Raw genomic sequence first — 20,216 nt, 5'->3', positions numbered from 1 at the left:
ATCAGTGTGATCAGCGTATTTTCCTCCAAAGTCGTGCTTTTAACTTTGACACATTTAGTGTTTTATTTGCACGTGTATTTCTAAATGCAGGGATGAGAGAGTAGGCCTTCCGATGTCTGTGAATACTCATTTTTTCCTCAGCCGAGAGAGATTGACAGTTTCATTTGTGAATAATTGCACCAACTGTTGTCTCGGCGATGGTCTTGTAGCCCATTCCAGCCTTGTGTAGGTCTAGAATCTTGTCCCTGACATCCTTGGACAGCCCTTTGGTCTTGGCCATGGTGGAGAGTTTGGAATCTGATTGATTGATTGCTTCTGTGGACAGGTGTCTTTTATACAGTTAACAGAGATAAGGAGCAGTCCCTTTAAGAGAGTGCTCCTAGTCTCAGCTCAATACCTGTATAAAAGATACCTGGGAACCAAAAATCCTACTGATTGATTGGGGATCAAATACTTATTTTACTCATTAAAATGCACATCAATGTACAGGTATAACTTTAAAAAAATATATTTTTTATTTTTTATATTTATTCTGTCTCTGACTGTTCAAATAAACCCACCATTAAACGTATAAACTGATAATTTCTTTGCCAGTGGGCAAAACAAAATCAGCAGGGGATCAAATATTTTTTTTCCTTTTCTGTATATTTCAGGTTGGTCTAGCCAATGTTCATGTGCACATAAATGTGTGTTTCTATGATAAACAGAGCTTCTAACAGCAACTTACTGACTTTACCAACTGGCGATTGGCTCTTTTGTTTAGAAGGCGGGACTTAATCCGTCAGTTAACCAGCATATATGGTAAAAGTAAAGTTTACAAAAAAGTGTCAGTAGTGCTACGTGATCTAGAAGGAGAGACAGAAACTGGTTTGGCGTCTTCAAAAACTGACAATCAGTGTGATAAGCAGTCGTGTGTTTATCACCTTGACTTCATTTAGATGAAGATTTAACTAATAAATAAAACACTTGCCAATATCTTGAGGCTTTTTTATTATTATTACTATTAAAGTTCATTTCGAATGCATTTTCTTCAAATTTACCTTGAAGAAATCCTGATGTTCCTGTCTGACCTGTTTCAACAAACTCAAAGGTTTTGAGACGTTTCACCTGCTACACTTAACAGGAAGAGACTGATTTATTATTTCTCTTTTTCGTCATACTGACCATTCTTAGTATGCAAGTTAAAAAAAAGGAGCAATCAATGAAGAAGGAAGACAAACACTTTGAGGAAGAATTGTTTCAGCGTTTGTTTCTGAACTCTGGTTATTATTTTTTGAAACCGTCAAGCTCAAGCAGTTAAAATGGCTTCTGTATCTGAAGATTTTTCTTGTCCTGTGTGTCATGAAATCTTCAAGGATCCTGTTGTTTTATCATGTAGTCACAGTGTCTGTAAAGAGTGTCTTCAACAGTTCTGGAGAACTAAGGAAACTCAGGAGTGTCCTGTCTGCAGGAGAAGATCCTCAAAAGAGGAACCTCCTCCTAATCTGGTGTTAAAAAACTTGTGTGATCTGTTCCTGAAGGAGAGAAATGAGAGGCGTACATCAGAATCTAAGGAGATCTGCAGTTTACACAGTGAGAAACTCAAACTCTTCTGTCTGGAGGACAAACAGCCAGTGTGTTTAGTGTGCAGAGATTCACCGGAACACATCGATCACACGTTCAGACCCATCAGTGAAGTTGTTTCATCAAATAAGGTAAGACAAAAATCTTGTTTCATATGTAAAGAACAATAAATAGTCATAAATAGATATTCATGCACTCAATATTTCTCTCTGCCATTTTACTTAAATTGACATGACATACTGTGCTGTAAAATAGTATTTATTTAATCAGGACTGGGTTCGTCTTGTCCAGCTAGTTTCATATGTTTGGGGGAAATAGTAACTGCAGGGGCAAATGCATTTTCATGCAAACCCAGTTGGAACTGCTTACCTTTGTTGTTTTAAGAAATAACATTATAATTTACAAACAGCATTTTTTTTTCAGCCTGCTTTTGCTTAATGTTATTTTTTAAGAACAAATGTTTTTGTCTAATATTGTGTTTTATATATTGGTTTATATATTTGTATTTTGTTTAATTCTAGGAGGAGCTTAACACCAAACTGAAATCCTTACGAGAGAAACTTAAATATAATGAAAAAATGAAAGATGAGTTTGAGGAAACAGTTCAACACATAAAAGTGAGGAAACAGAAGAAGAGTAATTTTCATTACAGCTGTACAATGACTACAATTATATTTTTGTCATAGTTAATGTAATGCAGACTGCTTCTTGAACTAAATTGGTATTATGATGTGAAGTGTTGATGTAAATTGACTGGGATGATTAAAGTGAATGTGATTTGATTTCAGTCTCAAGCTGATCACACAGAGTGTCAGATTCAACAGCAGTTTGAGAAGCTTCATCAGTTTCTCAGAGAAGAAGAAGAAGCTACAATCACTGCAATGAGGGAGGAAGAGGAGCAGAAGAAGCAGATGATGAAGGAGAAGCTGGAGGAGATCAACAGACACATCTCAGCTCTTTCACACACAATCAAAGACACAGAGGAGATGATGAAAGACAATGACGTCTGTTTTCTAAAGGTCAGATTTCATTTAATGGATTTATTGATTGACTAATGATTGAGTTGTTGATGATCAATTGTGTGTTTATTCTGCAGAAGTTTCCAGTCTCAATGGAAAGGTGAGTGATCTGCTGGTGTCTCTGGTCTCTCTGCTTCTGATCCAAAGCCACTGCAGTTCTGACTCCTGAATGTTCTTCCAGAGTCCAGATCTCACAGCCGGATCCACAGACGCCTTCTGGAGCTTTGATTCATGTGCCATGGTACTTGGGCAACCTGCCCTTCAGAGTCTGGAAGAAGATGCAGGACTTTGTCCAAAACAGTGAGTCTGGAGAAAATCTGTGTTCTTACACACTATTAATGATGGATGAGGGAAGATTTACAGATTTTACATTATGTAAATTTACCTGTTGATTGTGTCTCATCAGCTCCTGTGATTCTGGATCCAAACACGGCTCATCCACGTCTCCTCCTATCTAAAGATCTGACCAGCGTGAGATACAGTGGGGACAAACTGCTTCCTAATAATCCAGAGAGATTTGACAAGTCATACTGTGTTCTGGGTTCAGAGGGCTTTAATTCAGGAACACACAGCTGGGATGTGGAGGTTAAAGACAGTCCTTCCTGGAGTCTTGGAGTAACTACAGCATCAAACCAGAGGAAGGGATTCATTTCCCTTACCACTGGTGTCTGGAGTGTGCAGTATGGACTGAATGAATGGGCTGGCTTTAGTGTTGAACAGGATCTTGAGCGTGTGAGAGTTGATCTGGACTATGACAAAGGAACGGTGTCATTCTCTGATCCTGTAACTAACACACATCTACACACATTTAAAACCACCTTCACTGACACTGTCTTGCCATTCTTCTGGTGTTACAGATCCTCTCTAAAGATCTTACCGTTCAGTAGTCAGTAACTGTTACCCCTATAGGTTTGGATCTTTTCACTTTCATTATGTATATTTATTAATATATCAGTGCAGCTGTGTTTGGGCTGTAGATGGAGGCCACAGCAGGCCACATGACTGATATCCAGCACTACAGACACTCTCATGTTGCTTTTGCATTACAGTACAGACATAGGCTATCAAACATCATAAGTAACAATAGTTGCCTTTTATAGATTTAATTGTTCCAAAAATAATGAATAATTGAAATAATGAACTCCACATCCACAAAAAAGCAATAGAAAATGCTACAGTGGAGACTTACTGACATCTAGTGGTAAAATTGCGCAACTTACTGAAACGTACTACTGTTCAACCTGAACGCAGAAATAACAGGAAACAAACCCGCCTTAAAAATATTCCGGTTTTCATAATAGCAAGGAAATGTATTGTTAAGTTAACAATTGTTAATTTTTTTTCCCCAAAACACCTTAGTATATATCTTTAATTTGAGTATCGATACTTTCGATACTCGCATCAGTATCAATATAGCCTATCGATACTTTAGGATGTAACTTAAAGCGGCCATCAGCAAACCTATCAACGAATGGGTACTTTGATGTCATACACCTTTTCTATTGATTGGAGTGTTTGGTGAGTTCTGTCATGAAATAGGCCTATATGTCATTCCACCCGTCCAATCGGGTTGTTAAAGTATCACTATGTTTATACCCACTAAACATTAGATGTCTGACGGTCGTGCAGATTGTGTCTATATTGCGTCCTTCGGACCAAGACCAATTCTGGCACCTTTGGTTTGCCATCCGCCATAAAAAAAGAAGAAGAAGAAGAAGAAGAGGGTCTCAATTCAAACTAGGTCTGCTATTTGCCCTGCTGAAAAAAACAGCTAACACAAGCCTAGGCTGGTTGGGTGGTTTTAGCTGGTTTAAGCTGGAAATAGCTGGTTTCAGCACTCTCCCAGCCTGGCCAGGCTGGTATTAGCTGGTGGTTTTCCAGCCTGACCCGCTAAGACCAGCCTGACCAGCCTGGCCAGGCTGGAAAAATGGCCAAAATTCCTCTAAAACCAGCCTGCTGACCAGCTATGACCAGCTAAAACCAGCCAACCAGCCTAGGCTGGTTTTTAGCTGTATTTTTTGTTTTTGTTTTTGTTTTTCACCAGGGTGGACCTCTAACCAAGACCCCATTTGAACGCCAGACTACGTAACTTTATCTGTACGTCTTAAACAGGTGCAGGTAATTGACATTAATGAATGTAATATTTTATTTTAATTAAGACAAATATCGACAATGTGGTTATCAACATGGTTAATGAATATCTGTATAGGTTATTTGTGATAAAACATTATCTGTTATTTAATTATTTTTTGAGTACATGTTTTACTTTTTACTTGTTTTCTCTTATTTACTTGTTTGTTTTAATTGTCTCTGGACCAGTTTGTGTTATATCGTCTCCGATTGTGTTTAACGTGTTATCAAGTCAAGTACAGAACTGTAGGTTAGAAAATTAGAAATAGGTTAGAAAAAAGCATTCTAACTTTTGATTTAGATGAAAGCTAACATTGCAGTTTTGAAACTTGCCTTTGATAGGCTGCACGTCATCATAACTCAAACAGTAAATGCCACTCTTAATTGGCTGAGGCAACAAGCATTCATCATTTTGTTGATTTAATTGGACAAAACATTTCCTTCCCAGTTGACTTCAAATTCACTGCTAACTGTGTACCATGGCAAATTTAACTTGGTGATTTTGTATTAATCCAGTTTTGGCAGTGGATGCATAGTCAACATGTTTTTGCTTACAAATATGGGGACTTGGTGTATGACTGCAGATTGCCTTTCACAAAATTAGAATATTTCATGTGACCAATAAAAAAAGGATAGTAAACCCGTTGACTTTCTGAAAAGTGTGTTAATGTCAAGTCAAGTCACCTTTATTTATATAGCGCTTTTAACAATACAGATTGTGTCAAAGCAATTGCACAGTATTTAAACAGCACCATAGTGTGTAAGTAGCGCATTATTGTAGATAATAAATTTTCAGTAAAAGGCAGTTCATCAATAAATTCAGTGATATCATCGTCCAGTTCAGTGGAAATAGTATACGATATCACTGGAAAGTTTCCTCAACTAAGCAAGCCAGAGGCGACAGCGGCAAGGAACCAAAACTCCACAGGTGACAGAAATGGAGAAAAAAAAACCTTGGGAGAAACCAGGCTCAGTCGGGGGACCAGTTCTCCTCTGGCCAGACGAAACCAGCAGTTTGTACCAATGTCTGATTGTAGAGAACTCATCAGGTTCCTGTGGTGTAGCACCGATGGCAGTCTAGTTTGGCGAGGTCTTCATTGATGATCCGTCTCTGGAGCTCATCTGGTTGACAACCTCGGCTATTGAAGTCATCTCCAGGTGCAGTGACCATCTGATCCGGATACAGGCTGGGTCTGGTGGCTACGGGAACCTCGGAATAAGAATGAAAACAGACTAATATTAGCATAGATGCCATTTTTCTTACGATGCAACGAGTGCATCAGATGTTATGGGAGGTGTTTTCGGTTCTGGTTGACCTAATTAATGCAGCCTTACAATCCTTTAACGGATTTGAATTATAGGAATGTGTTAATGTTTTATGTGTAAGCCAGGTTAAAGAGATGTGTCTTTAATCTAGATTTAAACTGACAGAGTGTGTCTGCCTCCCGAACAGTGTTAGGTAGATTGTTCCAGAGTTTAGGCGCTAGATAAGAAAATGATCTGCCGCCGGCAGTTGATTTTGATATTCTAGGTATTATCAAATTGCCAGAATTTTGAGAACGCAGCGGACGTGAGGGACTATAATGCGATAGAAGCTCGCACAAGTACTGAAGAGCTAAACCATTGAGGTCTTTATAAGTACTTAGTAAGATTTTAAAATCTATACAATGTTTTATAGGGAGCCAATGCAGTGCTGACAGAACCGGGCTAATATGGTCATACTCCCTAGTTCTAGTAAGAACTCTAGCTGCTGCATTTTGGACCAGCTGGAGTTTGTTTATTAAGCGTGCAGAACAACCACCCAATAAAGCATTACAATAATCTACCCTTGAGGTCATGAACGCATGAATTAATGTTTCAGCATTTGACATTGATAGCATAGGTCGTAATTTCGATATATTTTTAAGATGGAAAAATGCGGTTTTGCAGATGCTAGAAATGTGGCTTTCAAAGGAGAGATTGCTATCGAATAGGACGCCTAGGTTCCTAACTGATGACGACGAATTTACAGAGCAGCCATCTAGTATTAGACTGTGTTTTAGGTTATTACTTGTTGAGGTTTTAGGTCCAATAATTAACACCTCTGTTTTTTCAGAATTTAACAGTAAGAAGTTATTCGCCATCCAGTTTTTAATATCAGCTATGCATTCTGTTAGTTTTTCGAATTGATATGTTTTGCTGGGATGCAAAGAAATATAGAGCTGAGTATCATCAGCGTAACAATGAAAGCTAACACCATGTTTCCTGATGATATCTCCCAAGGGTAACATGTAAAGTGTAAAAAGTAATGGCCCTAGTACTGAGCCTTGAGGTACTCCATACTGCACTTGCGATTTAAATGATACCTCTTCATTTATTGCCACAAACTGATGACGGTCAGATAAGTACGATTCGAACCAAGCCAGTGCACTACCATTAATGCCTACTTAATTTTCAAGTCTGTTTAAAAGAATGTTGTGGTCAATAGTGTCAAATGCAGCACTAAGATCCAGTAGCACTAATAGAGAGATTCAACCACGATCGGTTGACAAGAGCAGGTCATTTATTACTCTAATAAGAGCAGTCTCAGTACTATGATACAGTCTAAAACCTGACTGGAAATCCTCACAGATACCATTTTTCTCTAAGAAGGAGCATAATTGTGAGGATACTACCTTTTCTAGTTTCTTTGACAGAAAAGGGAGATTCGAAATTGGTCTGGAGTTAATTAATTCATTTGGGTCAAGTCGTGTTTTTTTTTTTAATTAGTGGCTTAATAACAGCCAGTTTGAAGGTTTTGGGGACATATCCTTATGATAGTGACGAATTAATAATATTTATAAGAGGATCTATGACTTCTGGAAGTACCTCCTTTAGTAGATTAGATGGAATAGGGTCTAACATACATGTTGTAGGTTTAGATGATTTAACAAGTTTATACAATTCTTCCTCTCCTATAATAGATAATGAGTGGAATTGTTCCTCAGGAGATCTACAGCACATTATCTGATGTGAAACTGTAGCGGGCGGCTGTATAGTTACAATTTTATCTCTAATAGTATCTATCTAATGTACTGTATTATGTCCTCAGTACTTTGTTGGGCCTCCTTTTGCATTAATTCCAGCTTCAAGGTGGCGTGGCATGGAGGCGATCAGCCTTTGACACAGTTGAGGTGTTATGGTAGCCCAAGTTGCTTTGATATTGGCCTTCGGCTCGTCTGCATTACGGGGGCTCTGTTCCATCATCTTCCTTTTGATAATACCCCATAGCTTATAGTGTCTATCCAAAACTATAAGCTCCGAACCTATTTTTAATCTAAATGTGATATGTCCTCATGATCAATCAGAATTCGGTGAACGTTCGACGCCAACCATCCAATAATACTTTTGATGACCTGGATGAGCCAGTGATACCTACACCAGTGGGTAGAAAATGCAGACTAGACAAAGAAAATCTCCAAAAAAAAAAAAAAAAAAAAAATGAAGGTTTATATTATGAAGTCTTTGCAGAGAGTGGATTCTAACTTGAACAACTCTGATTGGCCATTGCATTCAAAAAATCAATAGACTATGTCTATGATTGGCTACACTGCTCAGTGCTACAAAAACACATTGAAAACAGAAACATTTGACACTCTAAAGAGCACAAACATAAAAACGCACTGAATCGTTTGCCAGATCTATTTTGGCAGTATGTTATCACAGTTCAACTGAGAGTACTCTTTCTTTAATTTGAGCTACAACTGCTATAAATACGGCATCAGAGCCTGTATGACAATGTCTATGGAAAGTAATTTAATACTTTAAATAGAGCAAAGCAACAGCTTTTATTTAAACTTTTAAATACTTTCCATCGACTCGACTCCGCAGTGAGATTAAGCAACAAAATAGAGCTAACCAATTAAAGGCTGAATGTACTGTATTTAGATGGATGTGTATATGTTTAGATATTTGTTTTTTTGTTTTTATATTTGCTCTGGGTTTTATTTTTTAAGTAGTAAATGAAAAGCAAAGTTATGCTTGTATTGCACTTTTCTATGGATCTCCTTTTTGATTTAGTGTATTTTGGCAATTCATTAAATATACACTCTAAAAAGTGCTGGGTTATTTCTGTAAACACATTGCTGGGTTAATTGTGCTGGGTCAAAATATTGGGTTGTTTGAGGTACTGTAAACACACAGTTGGGTTGATCATGCTGGGTCAAATGGACTGTAAGAGGTTCTTTCACTATGAACACCTGGGTTGGGTTATTTTGACCCAACCGGTTTATTTATTTTTTTCACTTCATCAAACATTCTGGATTCTTCACTCGTCTCGTCGCCAGGCGGTCACGCACCTCGCAGCAAGCAGGATTATAAGGTAATTTAAGTTTATAATATGATTATATAATTATTTACCTTTATTTTTAATAAGTTGTGGTTAAGAGCACACTGATTTCACTGTTTAATGCAATATTTGACCTGTCGCTGTGCGGGGTTTGCATTTTATTCCGTGAATGACGACCGTTAAGTACCTTAGCACTAGCAGCCTAGCGAGGTAACGTTTACTTACTATTTTTGCCTCAACATCGCTTTATTGTTATATAGAAGTTGTGTGTGTGTGTAACCTTAGTGTTATTTATAACTTACAGTATACATAGCCTTTATTTTAACGTCTTATGGAAAGGGTAGGTCAGATACGGGGGTAAGTTCTGTTACTGTCTGTGTACTGTATGGCTTTGCAGAAAACGAAGACGATTTCCTTACACAAATTGATCTTTTAAGGGCATATTTTTACAAGTAAATGTCTGCGACGTGCCGAATCCAACGATAGATCATCATTTGTATGTTGAGCATTTTCGCGCTTTTTTCCCTCAGGTATCTGCATTAGCTAAAACGCCCTGCCCCTTACTTTAATAACGGTAAACCACAATATGACTGGTATGTACTGCTGTGTGTCACTTAAATGTAATGTTGTCTTAGCTACAGTATGTAAAGTTAGACTTTATCTCTCTTGGTATATGCGGTTGTAACCCAGGTTACCAGTAGTGTTTGAAGATGATCAAATTAAATTAATATGAAGTATGTTATTTTTCTTTTTTTATATATAGATATATTTTATGTATTTTATATTATTTTCATGGCCATTTATAACAGCCAATTCAAATATTTTATGTTTGGGGAAAATCGACCAATGAGGATTTAGGATGTTGGATGCGCATATTTTTTTTCTTTCCCTTTTCTCTAGTTTCCGGATCTAGAACGAGGTTGGGTTTCACGTTTCACGGAGCTGAAGTGAGCGCACGCGATATAGGTCTCTTCGGAGACATTTGAGAATTTAATAGATCAAACAGTGATGTTTGACTAAAATTAAAGTTATAATTGTATAGAGACGATTTAGCAAGAAAAACAAGTCCATTTTTGATTTGAGAAAGTGACTGTTTAATTGAGTTATAACTTGTGACGCAGTTGATAATAATGCCTCGTTAACGCAAAGCACGTTAACAAAGGGTATTTCGCAGAAGAAAAAGAGCCATATAATCATATTTAATTTCTACGAGACGGATAAACAAAAGATCGAGTTGAAACGGAGATTTTCAGACTAAAAGGGGATAAAATTGTACAAGTTCATCTGGTCTTGGTGAGTTAAAACAATTATTTAATGTATTAGTTTGGGTAAAAAGTTCATGAAATGTTCATATAAGTGAAATATAAATAAGAAAGCTGTATTTTAAGTTCATTTATTTGTTAAGTGTAATGTAAGATTAATGTGGCAAATGTACATGGTTGCATATTCGTGTGAAAGATGTGATCGCCATGTTGATGTTGTGGTAAATGGTTGTAAATGTATGATACGGAAAGAATACTAATTGGATTTTTGTGACCTTGTATTCAAGGTCAGGTTTTTTTGTTCTCCTTTTCTTTTCTTCTTTTTTTTTTTTCATGATTCAATATCATCGCTGTCCGATCGAGTGCACGCTGTGAACTGCTGAATCGAAGCTGCATAGAGACCGATGCTTATTGGATTGGAGTTCCTGAATTTCTGGATTTCGTACTAACTCCCGTGTTCGTGGAGGGAGTTGGGACTGGCGAGCCACACGGACCTAATAGAGAGTCGGGATTTCATGAAACGGACACTTTTGTTGCCAATTTGGGCGGTAGGAAATTGAACTTACATCGCATACACTCCGTTCATTGTTTTTTTTTTGGAAGGATTCGATTACGGAGGAGAGACAGTTTAATCGCTGCTCAGTGATTTCAGCTATATTCACACAGTTGTGAATATGATTTGAGAGACTGAATTATTCATTTTGAGTCAGCTCATTTTGGAAACTGAGGTTTAAATTTTGTGAAAGGATTCATATGTGAATTTATTTGGGTTTACTTGTTGTTGTTTTTTCTCAGATTGTTTAGTGACCAAATGTAATTTTTTTTTCTTCATTTTGTATTGCATATTTAAGACAGGAAGGAGACATTTATTCAACAAATTTGAAGTAGCAAATAAGGGATTTTAAATTTGAATTGATTTATTTAAGTGAACATTTCATTGAATTGAAATTCACACAAGGTGAAGTCAAATTATTACAGTTAAAAAAAAAACCCTGAAAGAATAAGTGAAGTCTAGAAAGGAACATAATTAACAGTTAATTCAGTTAATTTACATAAAATTTTCAAAAAGGGTGATTATACCTTGGAGTTCCTTGAGCACAGTGAGTCTTGAAGCCTGTAAGGAAAAGGAAAAACTTGTTAAGAATACAAGAACAAATTAGCTTGGTGTTTAAGCAAATTTTCATTTTTTTTTTCCATTTTTATTTTGGTTGAAAAGTTGCATATTGTACATTTTATTTAAAATTTTCTGTCATGCACTAATCAAGATCTAATATTTTGATTGAAAACAATACATTCCCTTGAACTTTACACATTGCAAGAGTGTTTATTATTGTTGTGACATCCTTATTCTCTGCATACGAATTTATTCTTCTGATTTGACTGGTCCGTACTCAGACATTTCTTTTTGTCTTTGTCAGAAAGTGAGTGTTACACGGTCATTTAGGGGCCGTTCACATGTTATTTCAAATGTAGACGCGCGCCGTATGCGCGCTCATAATAGAAGCTCGTTTTTTCCAGGCGCGTCTGCGCACCACCGCAGGTCATGTGACAAGAACCAATGAGCTTCATCCTTAACAGCCAAGTTGGAGGAACAGCTTATCATAGATGTACAGGAATAACCATTTTTAAATAAATTTAATAGCAGAACAATCGATTTTTTTTTTTTTTTTTGCTGAAACTTCTGCGTCTCATGGAGTGCAGGACATGGTTGCTTAGCAACGGCAGACGCCACGGGAGAACAAGCTTCAGAGCGAGCATTTTGGAAAGGAGGAAGCGTGCCCTTTACTCTTCCTCTATTTTAGTGAATGCTTGTGTTGCTTTACAAACTAGGAGACCAGTATAAAACTTTGACTTATTTAACCAGATTTGTCTTTCTTTTTCAATTTTTACCAGATTTCACAAGACTTTAGGAAGGTAAATCCAGAGAGGCAGATTTTTGAAGACTGGGCTACAATTGCAGACCTAATTCTTGCCAATGCTCAGCGAGGTGGATAGGTGCATTTAGAGCTGGGTGACATGACTTAAGGTAAGCTTTATCTTATAATATGTCAATATATAAAAACAAAATGCAACTGTATCTGACACATATCAACTGGTTAACTAGTTAGTTGCTTATTAGCTTGTATATTGGCTGTTAATTAGCACTTATAAAGCACATACTGATGCCTTATTCTGCATGAGCATATTCTACATCCCTGAATCTTACCCCATACCTATACTTAACCTGCAGTAGTTGAATGAGGGTGGGAATTAATTGGCATTATTTAAACGAATGAAGAAACTTTCACATGAAAGTGCTTCAATGTGTGATTATAAGATAAGTTTCACAGTTTGCATATTATTCCTATGGTTTAGATACTAAAGAGGAGAGTGAGGAAGTCCTGCCCTCTCTGGAGAAAAGGTCTTCAGACCCAGAAGCCCGGAAGCCATTCATTGACGTACAACCTGTAAGTTTTGTTTTACTTTTTCTACTCTAATAAGGGTGTATATATAAACACAGTGGTGGCCAAAATTATTACAACAGTAGTATTTTCACCAGCTAAAAATGGCTTTAAGTCTGTGATTGTTATCTTTTACCGTAGTGTGTCAGTAGGAAATTACATTTCCAAACATTCATTTTGCCATTAATTGTGATAATCCAGTGAGGTTTTTGTTTGCACAATAGTCAATCCTCCACAGAGATCTGATCTCATCATCATTCAGTCTGTCTGGAATGACATGAAGAAACAGAACAAACTGAGACAGACTAAATCCAGAAGAACTGTGGCAACATATCTAAGATGCTTCAAGAGACCTACCTGAAAAACTATATGCAAGTGCACCTAGTGTAGGGTAAAAGCTGCTTTAAACGCAAAGGATGGTCTCACCAAATATTGATTTAATTTAGTTAATCGAAGTTAATTGGTAAAGAAAATCTATTTATGCTATTATTTTTGACAGCATCCTCATTTTACAACATTTTTAGACAAGTGCTTCAAACTCTTAACAGTACTGTTTCTTGAAGCATCTTGGAGACGTTGCCACAGATCTTCTGGATGATGATGAGAACAGATCTCTGTGTGGAGGACTGGCTGTTGTGCAAACAAAAATGTCACCTGATTATCACAATTAATGGCAAAATGAATGTTTGGAAATGTAAACTGATATTTCGTATACTGACACACCACAGCAAAAGATAACAATCACTGATTTAAAACCATTTTTTTAGCTGGTGAAAATACTATTGTTCTAATAATTTTGACCACCACTGTATGAAGAGTTCAGATGTAAAAGACTAAAAGTGCAGTTTGAAATTTTCTTCTGAAATGAGCATTTATTTCACACCTCTGTGTTTATGTTCATAAAATACACTTAACTTAAAATGTTAGTTATGTTGCAAGACTAAATGTCGTATAATTAACAGGTGGGGATCAACATGGTGGATTTGTGCCTTGGGGATGAGACAACGACTTCCCAGACCTTCGCCATTGTTCCAGGCCATGCCATTGAAGCGGACTTGTTGCCTGGGAATTTCTCCAGCATGCAGTATATCATATTGATGGACATAAGTCTTCATGTGTGAAGTTTTTGAGGGCAACTGTTTTTTTCTGGCCACTTAACATTTAAACACTTACATGTTTTAAATTGTAAGTATTGTCTGGTGGACTCTTTGTTGGGCTTAGGTTTAATGGCACAATGTTTGGAATGATTCTAATGTGGTAATAATTCATTTTTGAGTGTTCTTCTGCTGCAATGTTGACATAAAGAATAGGAATGTACAGTGCCTAGTTTACAGTTTTGTGTTTTAAAAAAACTGATCTACTAAAACCGTTATTTGTGTCTATATGGGTTGGACAAAATGTGTGACAGCTGTACCCCTTTTGAAAATTGTATTAAAAAGAAATGTGAAAACCCATTAAATTGATGTTTAAAGTTGCATTTTTTTGTGTTATGTAAATGTATTACAGAAAAACAATAATAATTTTACATTCCTTTGTGATTTAGATATTATTATTGGTAAAAAATAAAGGTAGCAAGGCAATGAGACAACAAATAACCCAATGTTTATTAGGTAATCTTTAACCCAGCAGCACAGTTAATCTGACCCACTGGTTGGGTCAAATAAACAACCCAGCATTTTGGGTCAAATGGTTCAACCCAGCACTTGGGTCAAAACAACCCAACGCGTGTCCTGTCCCATAGTTACCCAGCAGCTGGGTTATGGTTGGGTTATTTTTTAACCCAGCACTTTTTAGAGTGTAGCTAAAAAGTAAATAGTACTAATAGTAAATAGAGTAGTTTTTGAAAAGAGTGCTTTGTGTTCTTTTACTTCATTTCCTTTTAACACCAGCACTTTTACATGTCATTGAGAATTATTTCAGCATTTAACAGTACTTTTACTTGAGTGCAAAAGAGCGGCTATATTGAGCATTGCATTTTTCCTTATTTAAACCTATACCAGTGACATGTCTTGGGTATTATAGTCTTTGGCATAACCCTATTGCTAACTCCACCCATTAGGTCCAGAGTAGGGGGATGGATGTAATTTAGTTCCGCAGTGAGCACTACTTCTGTGGCATTTCACGCTTTTCTGTCATACCTGATTATCTGGACAAATCTGAACAGTGATCAGTGGTAAACAACAACAAACAAAAAGCTTTTTTTTCTGAATTTTCAAAGCTTTCAAAGCAATTTTTTGAGAAGTTTGTTTCTGAACAGGCAGCAGATCTTTTTGTAATTTTAGTGGTGATTCATTTTTTAACCATCATTCAGGAAGTGAAAGTAACGTTCAGATTGCTGGAGCTCAAACTGTGAAAATGGATTCAGATTCAGAGGATGAATATGACATTGTTCGTGTTGTGTGCTGCCAAATCAAAAAGTATCCACTTGTTCTGTCATGCAGTCATAGTTTTTGTAGAGTGTGTCTTCAACAGTTCTGGAGAACCAAGGAAACTCAAGAGTGTCCTGTCTGTGGAGAAATATCTTCAAGCGATGATCCCCTTTGTGAGGAGACCTGCAGTTTACACAGTGAGAAACTCAGTTTCTTCTGTCTGGAGGACAAACAGCTGGTGTGTTTAATGTGTAGAGATACACAGGAACACCTCAACCACACATTCAGACCCATCCGTGAAGCGGTTTCATCATATAAGGTAAGACAAGCATGGATCTCTTGATCTTGTCTTTCTTTATGAACTAGATAGCATCTCACTTGCTTTGCATTGCATAATATGGACACTCACAAATGAACAACGCTTATAAAATCTGTTGACTGAACTGGGTGTACTAACTGATGTAATGTGGATTGCTTAATCAGATGGTAAAATCAAGTTTTTTTTAAATTTTTTATAGATACATGATTGCATATTATTTACACAATGGTAAATCATTCATAATTTATTAATTCTCCCTAATTTATCTTTTTTCTTTTTAAAAATTTTCCTTCTAAACATTTAACTGTGTCTGATTATGTTCACAATATAGACTGGTCTTGTAAATGTAATTGAAATAAACTTGAAATGCAGGGACTTCCAGATGTTTTTGTTAGCCAAACCTCTTTGCCATGAAATGTTGACTTGAAATATCTCTTAGGAAGTTACATTTTCAATGGTTCAACAACACATTTGCAGGTTTAAAGTTCAGTGTTGCTTAATAGTCACATTGAAACAAATGAAATATTTCTATTTTTATTGTTCAAGCGTTTAAATAATCTGTTGTACTTTTTTATGATTTGATCAATTATTAGCTTTTTATGAACTCACAAACTCATGGCAATCCATCCATTAAGCACAGTTTGGGAAACCATGAGTTAATGTAATGTTTAATGAATTTTATGATGTTAAAATAAACTTTAAAAAAATTCTTTCTCTTTACATTTTGTATCAATATGGTGCATTTAATGGTACATTAAGATAAGTAATCTAAAAACTAACCACTGTTATTATATGTGACTCTGGACCACAAAACCTGTCATGAGTAGCACGGGAACATTTGTAGCAATAGCCAACAATACATTGTATAGGCCAAAATAATTGATTGTCCTTTTATGCCAAAAATCGCTAGGATATTAAGTAGAGATCATGTTCCGTTATCAAAATGCATAGTAATAAGCATTGCTAAGAACTTAGGCAATTTTCTCAATATTAATTTTTTTTTTTTTTTTTTTTTGCACCTTCAGATTCCAGATTTTCAAAAAGTTACATCTCAGCCAAATATTGTCCAATCCTAACAAATCATAGCTTATTTATTCATGTATAAATCTCAATTTCAAAACATTTACCCTTATGACTGATTCGTGTCTTGCGAGTCCCAGTATGTGTTTCCATACTATTTTGTTCATAAATGCATTGATTTTGTTTGTTAAATTCCAGGAGGAGCTCATTACAGCACTGAAACCATTGCGACAGAGGCTTGAATGTTGTGAATACATTCAAAAAAAATATGTGCGTACAGTCACAGCAGAGGACATTAAGGTGAGGAAACAGCAGAGTCGGCCTATTATTGATAGTTTATCATAGAAGAAAAAATCCTTTTGTCAAGACCTTTGAGTAGATGTGTTTATTCAGAAGACTGAAGGAACTTGTCTGTAAAACATGCTTTTGATCCGCCCAGTTTTTAATGTTACAAAACAACGTTTTTTTTTCCTTGAATTAATTTTCGGTTTATTGCGTTTGTTGTTTGTTGAATGTTGGAAAAAGCATCTGCCATTAAATAACCTGTAAAACCGAAAGGCCATAAATGTAAATACAACAAACCAGATGACTGAAGTGAATGATTTGTTGATGATTTGATTTTTTCAGTCTCAAGCTGAGCAGACAGAGCATCAGATTAAACAGCAGTTTGAGAAGCTTCATCAGTTTCTCAGAGATGAAGAAAAAGCTACAATCACTGCACTGAGGGAGGAAGAGGAGCAGAAGAAGCAGATGATGGAAAAGTTAGAGAAGAATATGGAGGAGATAAAGAGACACATCTTAGATCTTTCACACACAATCAAATACATGGAGGAGATAATGAAAGACAATGACATCTGTTTTCTAAAGGTCTGACTTCACATCATTGATTGATTGATTGATTGATTGATTGATGATTGATTGAGTTGTTGATGATCAATGGTGTGTTTGTTCTGCAGGAGTTCCCAGTCTCAATGGAAAGGTGAGTGATCTGCTGGTGTCTCTGGTCTCTGTGCTTTTGAAGCCAAAGCCAATGCAGTTCTGACTCCTGAATGTTCTTCCAGAGTCCAGATCTCACAGCCGGATCCACAGACGCCTTCTGGAGCTTTGATTCATGTGCCACGTTACTTGGGCAACCTGCCGTTCAGAGTCTGGAAGAAGATGCAGGACATTGTCCAATACAGTGAGTCTGGAGAACATCTGTGCTCTTGCACACACACTGCTGATGCATTAGGGCATATTTACAGATTTTAACATTATATGAATAACAGCACTTGTTGATTGTGTCTCATCAGCTCCTGTGATTCTGGATCCAAACACGGCTCATCCAGATCTCATGCTGTCTGATGATCTGACCAGTGTGGAATGCAGAATACATTGTGGAGGCATTGAGAAAACTCCTGATAATCCAGAGAGATTTGACTATTATCCATGTGTTTTGGGTTCTGAGGGTTTTAATTCAGGAACACACAGCTGGGATGTGGAGGTTAAAGGGTGTGTGTGGTGGAGTGTTGGAGTAACAATAGCTTCAAACCAAAGGAAGGGACATGATTTTTATAACACTGATGTCTGGAGTGCGCAGCATGGACTGAATGCAAAGTCTATGAATGTATTTTCGGTTGAACGCTGTCTTGAGCGTGTGAGAGTTGATCTGGACTATGACAGAGGAACGGTGTCATTCTCTGATCCTGTAACTAACACACATCTACACACATTTACAACCACCTTCACTGACACTGTCTTTCCATTCTTTCATAGTTATTACCCGCTGAGGATCCTGCCATTAAATAGTCAGCCAATTACTTAATTAAATCCAATTACCAATTACTTAAAACTTCCAAATTGGAGAAACATATTACTAATATGTAATTTTTTAAGAGCATTTACTTAACTATTTAGCTAATAAATCATTAGGCTATATAATGTCATCCAAGACGTTCATGTCTTTTTTTCTTCAGTCGTAAAGAAATAGTTTTTTGAGGAAAACAATTCAGGAATTATCTCCATATAGTGGTCTTCAATGGCGTCTGCAAGTTTGAACTTTCAAAATGCAGTTTGAATGCAGCTTCAAATGGCTCTAAATGATCCCAGACGAGGAAGAAGGGTCTTATCTAGTGAAACAATCTGTCATTTTCTAAAAGTAAATAAACATTTATATGCTTTTAAGCCTCAAATGCTCATCTTGTCTAGCTCTGCCATGCGCATGCATACTCTGTGCACTGTTCTATTGTTTTTTTGTAAAGGCACTCTGTAAACACTGGGTCGGGACTTGTAGGCATTGTGTGATGTTAGGAGAAAATGAGATGGGAGTTTTTCGACCTACCCTAACGGTCATGAACCAGAATACACAAAGTGCCCACAGAGGTAGACAAGATGAGCATTTGAGGTTAAAAAGTATACGTTGTTTTTATTTTTAGAAAGTAACTGATCGTTTGGCTAGATAAGACACTTCTTCATCGGCTGGGATCGTTCAGAGACCTTTGAAGCTGCCTTTAAAATGCATTTTGGAAGTTCAAACTCCATAGAAGTCCACTGTACACTCTTAAAAATAAAGGTGCTTCACAATGCCATAGAAAAACCTTTTTTGTCTAAATGGTTCCTCAAAGAACCCTTCACATCTGAAGAACCTTTCTGTTTCACAAAAGGTTCTTTGTGGCTAAAGAAAGTTCTTCAGATTATAAAAAGGTAAGAACGAGATGGTTCTTTGTGGAACCAAAAATTGTTCTTCTATGGCATCCTTGTGAAGAACCTTTCAAATCACCTTTATTTTTATGGGTGTATGAAGAATATTTAAGCATTTTTTCCTCAAAAAAAATTCTTCATGACTGAGGATGTGAGTACATTATCTGTACATTTTTGTGATAGAGATTATAAACACGTCTCACTTTTATGTCCTTCGGAAAAGGTGAATGAATTTACGTGTTATTCGTGAATACGGTATATAGGCTCTATGTTTCAGTGTAAACAATCAATATATATTTATGATCAACTCATAAATATTTAAAATACAAAAACTTACTCGAGGATTTACTAACATTAACTTGAGAATCAGAATGCGTTTGAACATTTTTAAATGACGCATTGCCATGGAAAAAGGAACGCGATACATTCTAAATAACGGTCACCTTAAACCCACGGCGGGAGGTCAGTTTGAAAATTGAATTTTTAGAATTCAAAATTTAAACTTAAAAACACAATCTTTCACATTGTTTTTTTTAAAGTTGTCAACATATGGAGCAGTTTCTTTTCATTCATTTTCATATGTGACCTTAAACCACAAAACCAGTCGTAAGTGTAATTATTTTATATTTTTTTTAAGAGATTTATTAATAAGCTTCATCTGGAATCTGAGGGTGCAAAGAAATCTAAATATTGAAAAAAAATCACCTTTAAAGTTGGCCAAATGAAGTTCTTAGCAATGCATATTACTAATCAAAAGTTTAGTAATATGTTTATGGTCAGAAACCTAACGAAAAAAAAAACGCTCATTTTGACTCATACAGTGTATGTTTGGCTATTGCTACAAATATACCCATGCTACTTTTTTTTGTAGATTTTCTTGTCCAGGGTCACATATAATTTCTCTCTCTCCCATTTACATTTTAGTACTGCTTTTCATTTGATATTTTTCTGTTACTGGCTTTAAAGTTGTTCGCTGTGCCATCTTCACAGGTTAGAAATAATGGAAGGTTTTTGTCATGATTTTGTGTAATGTTTCACATGATGTGTCCGTTAATGGTTTACCACCACTTCCTCTTCTGCTTCCTATGGCATGATACACTGAGAAAAA

The 20,216-nt window shown here is 36.4% G+C and overlaps 1 protein-coding gene and 1 long non-coding RNA gene across 2 annotated transcripts; both read left to right on the top strand.

Annotated features, from left to right (window-relative positions):
* Positions 1 to 1,301: 1,301 nt before the first annotated feature.
* On the top strand, positions 1,302 to 3,476 carry LOC141331771 (E3 ubiquitin-protein ligase TRIM35-like). Its single transcript, XM_073836802.1, has 6 exons — positions 1,302 to 1,694; positions 2,085 to 2,180; positions 2,352 to 2,582; positions 2,660 to 2,682; positions 2,764 to 2,882; positions 2,989 to 3,476. The coding sequence occupies exons 1-6, from the start codon at positions 1,302 to 1,304 to the stop codon at positions 3,474 to 3,476; spliced, it is 1,350 nt and encodes a 449-aa protein (XP_073692903.1).
* Positions 3,477 to 12,030: 8,554 nt separating this feature from the next.
* On the top strand, positions 12,031 to 14,180 carry LOC141331864 (uncharacterized). The gene is made up of 3 exons (XR_012355280.1): positions 12,031 to 12,306; positions 12,636 to 12,727; positions 13,684 to 14,180. It is a non-coding gene; the product is annotated as an uncharacterized lncRNA (long non-coding RNA).
* Positions 14,181 to 20,216: the final 6,036 nt, after the last annotated feature.

This window comes from Garra rufa, chromosome 1 (assembly GCF_049309525.1).
Source record: "Garra rufa chromosome 1, GarRuf1.0, whole genome shotgun sequence".
Lineage (NCBI taxonomy): Eukaryota > Metazoa > Chordata > Actinopteri > Cypriniformes > Cyprinidae > Garra > Garra rufa.
The sequence above is the reverse complement of the archived record's forward strand: the minus strand, read 5'-3'. Positions and strand labels throughout refer to the sequence as shown.

Excerpts from the sequence above, each read along its gene's own strand:
- LOC141331771 (XM_073836802.1), top strand. The coding sequence starts at position 1,302 with ATGGCTTCTGTATCTGAAGATTTTTCTTGTCCTGTGTGTCATGAAATC. Across the intron at positions 1,695-2,084 it reads AAGTTGTTTCATCAAATAAG|GAGGAGCTTAACACCAAACT; the intron begins GTAAGACAAAAA and ends GTTTAATTCTAG. Across the intron at positions 2,683-2,763 it reads TTTCCAGTCTCAATGGAAAG|AGTCCAGATCTCACAGCCGG; the intron begins GTGAGTGATCTG and ends ATGTTCTTCCAG.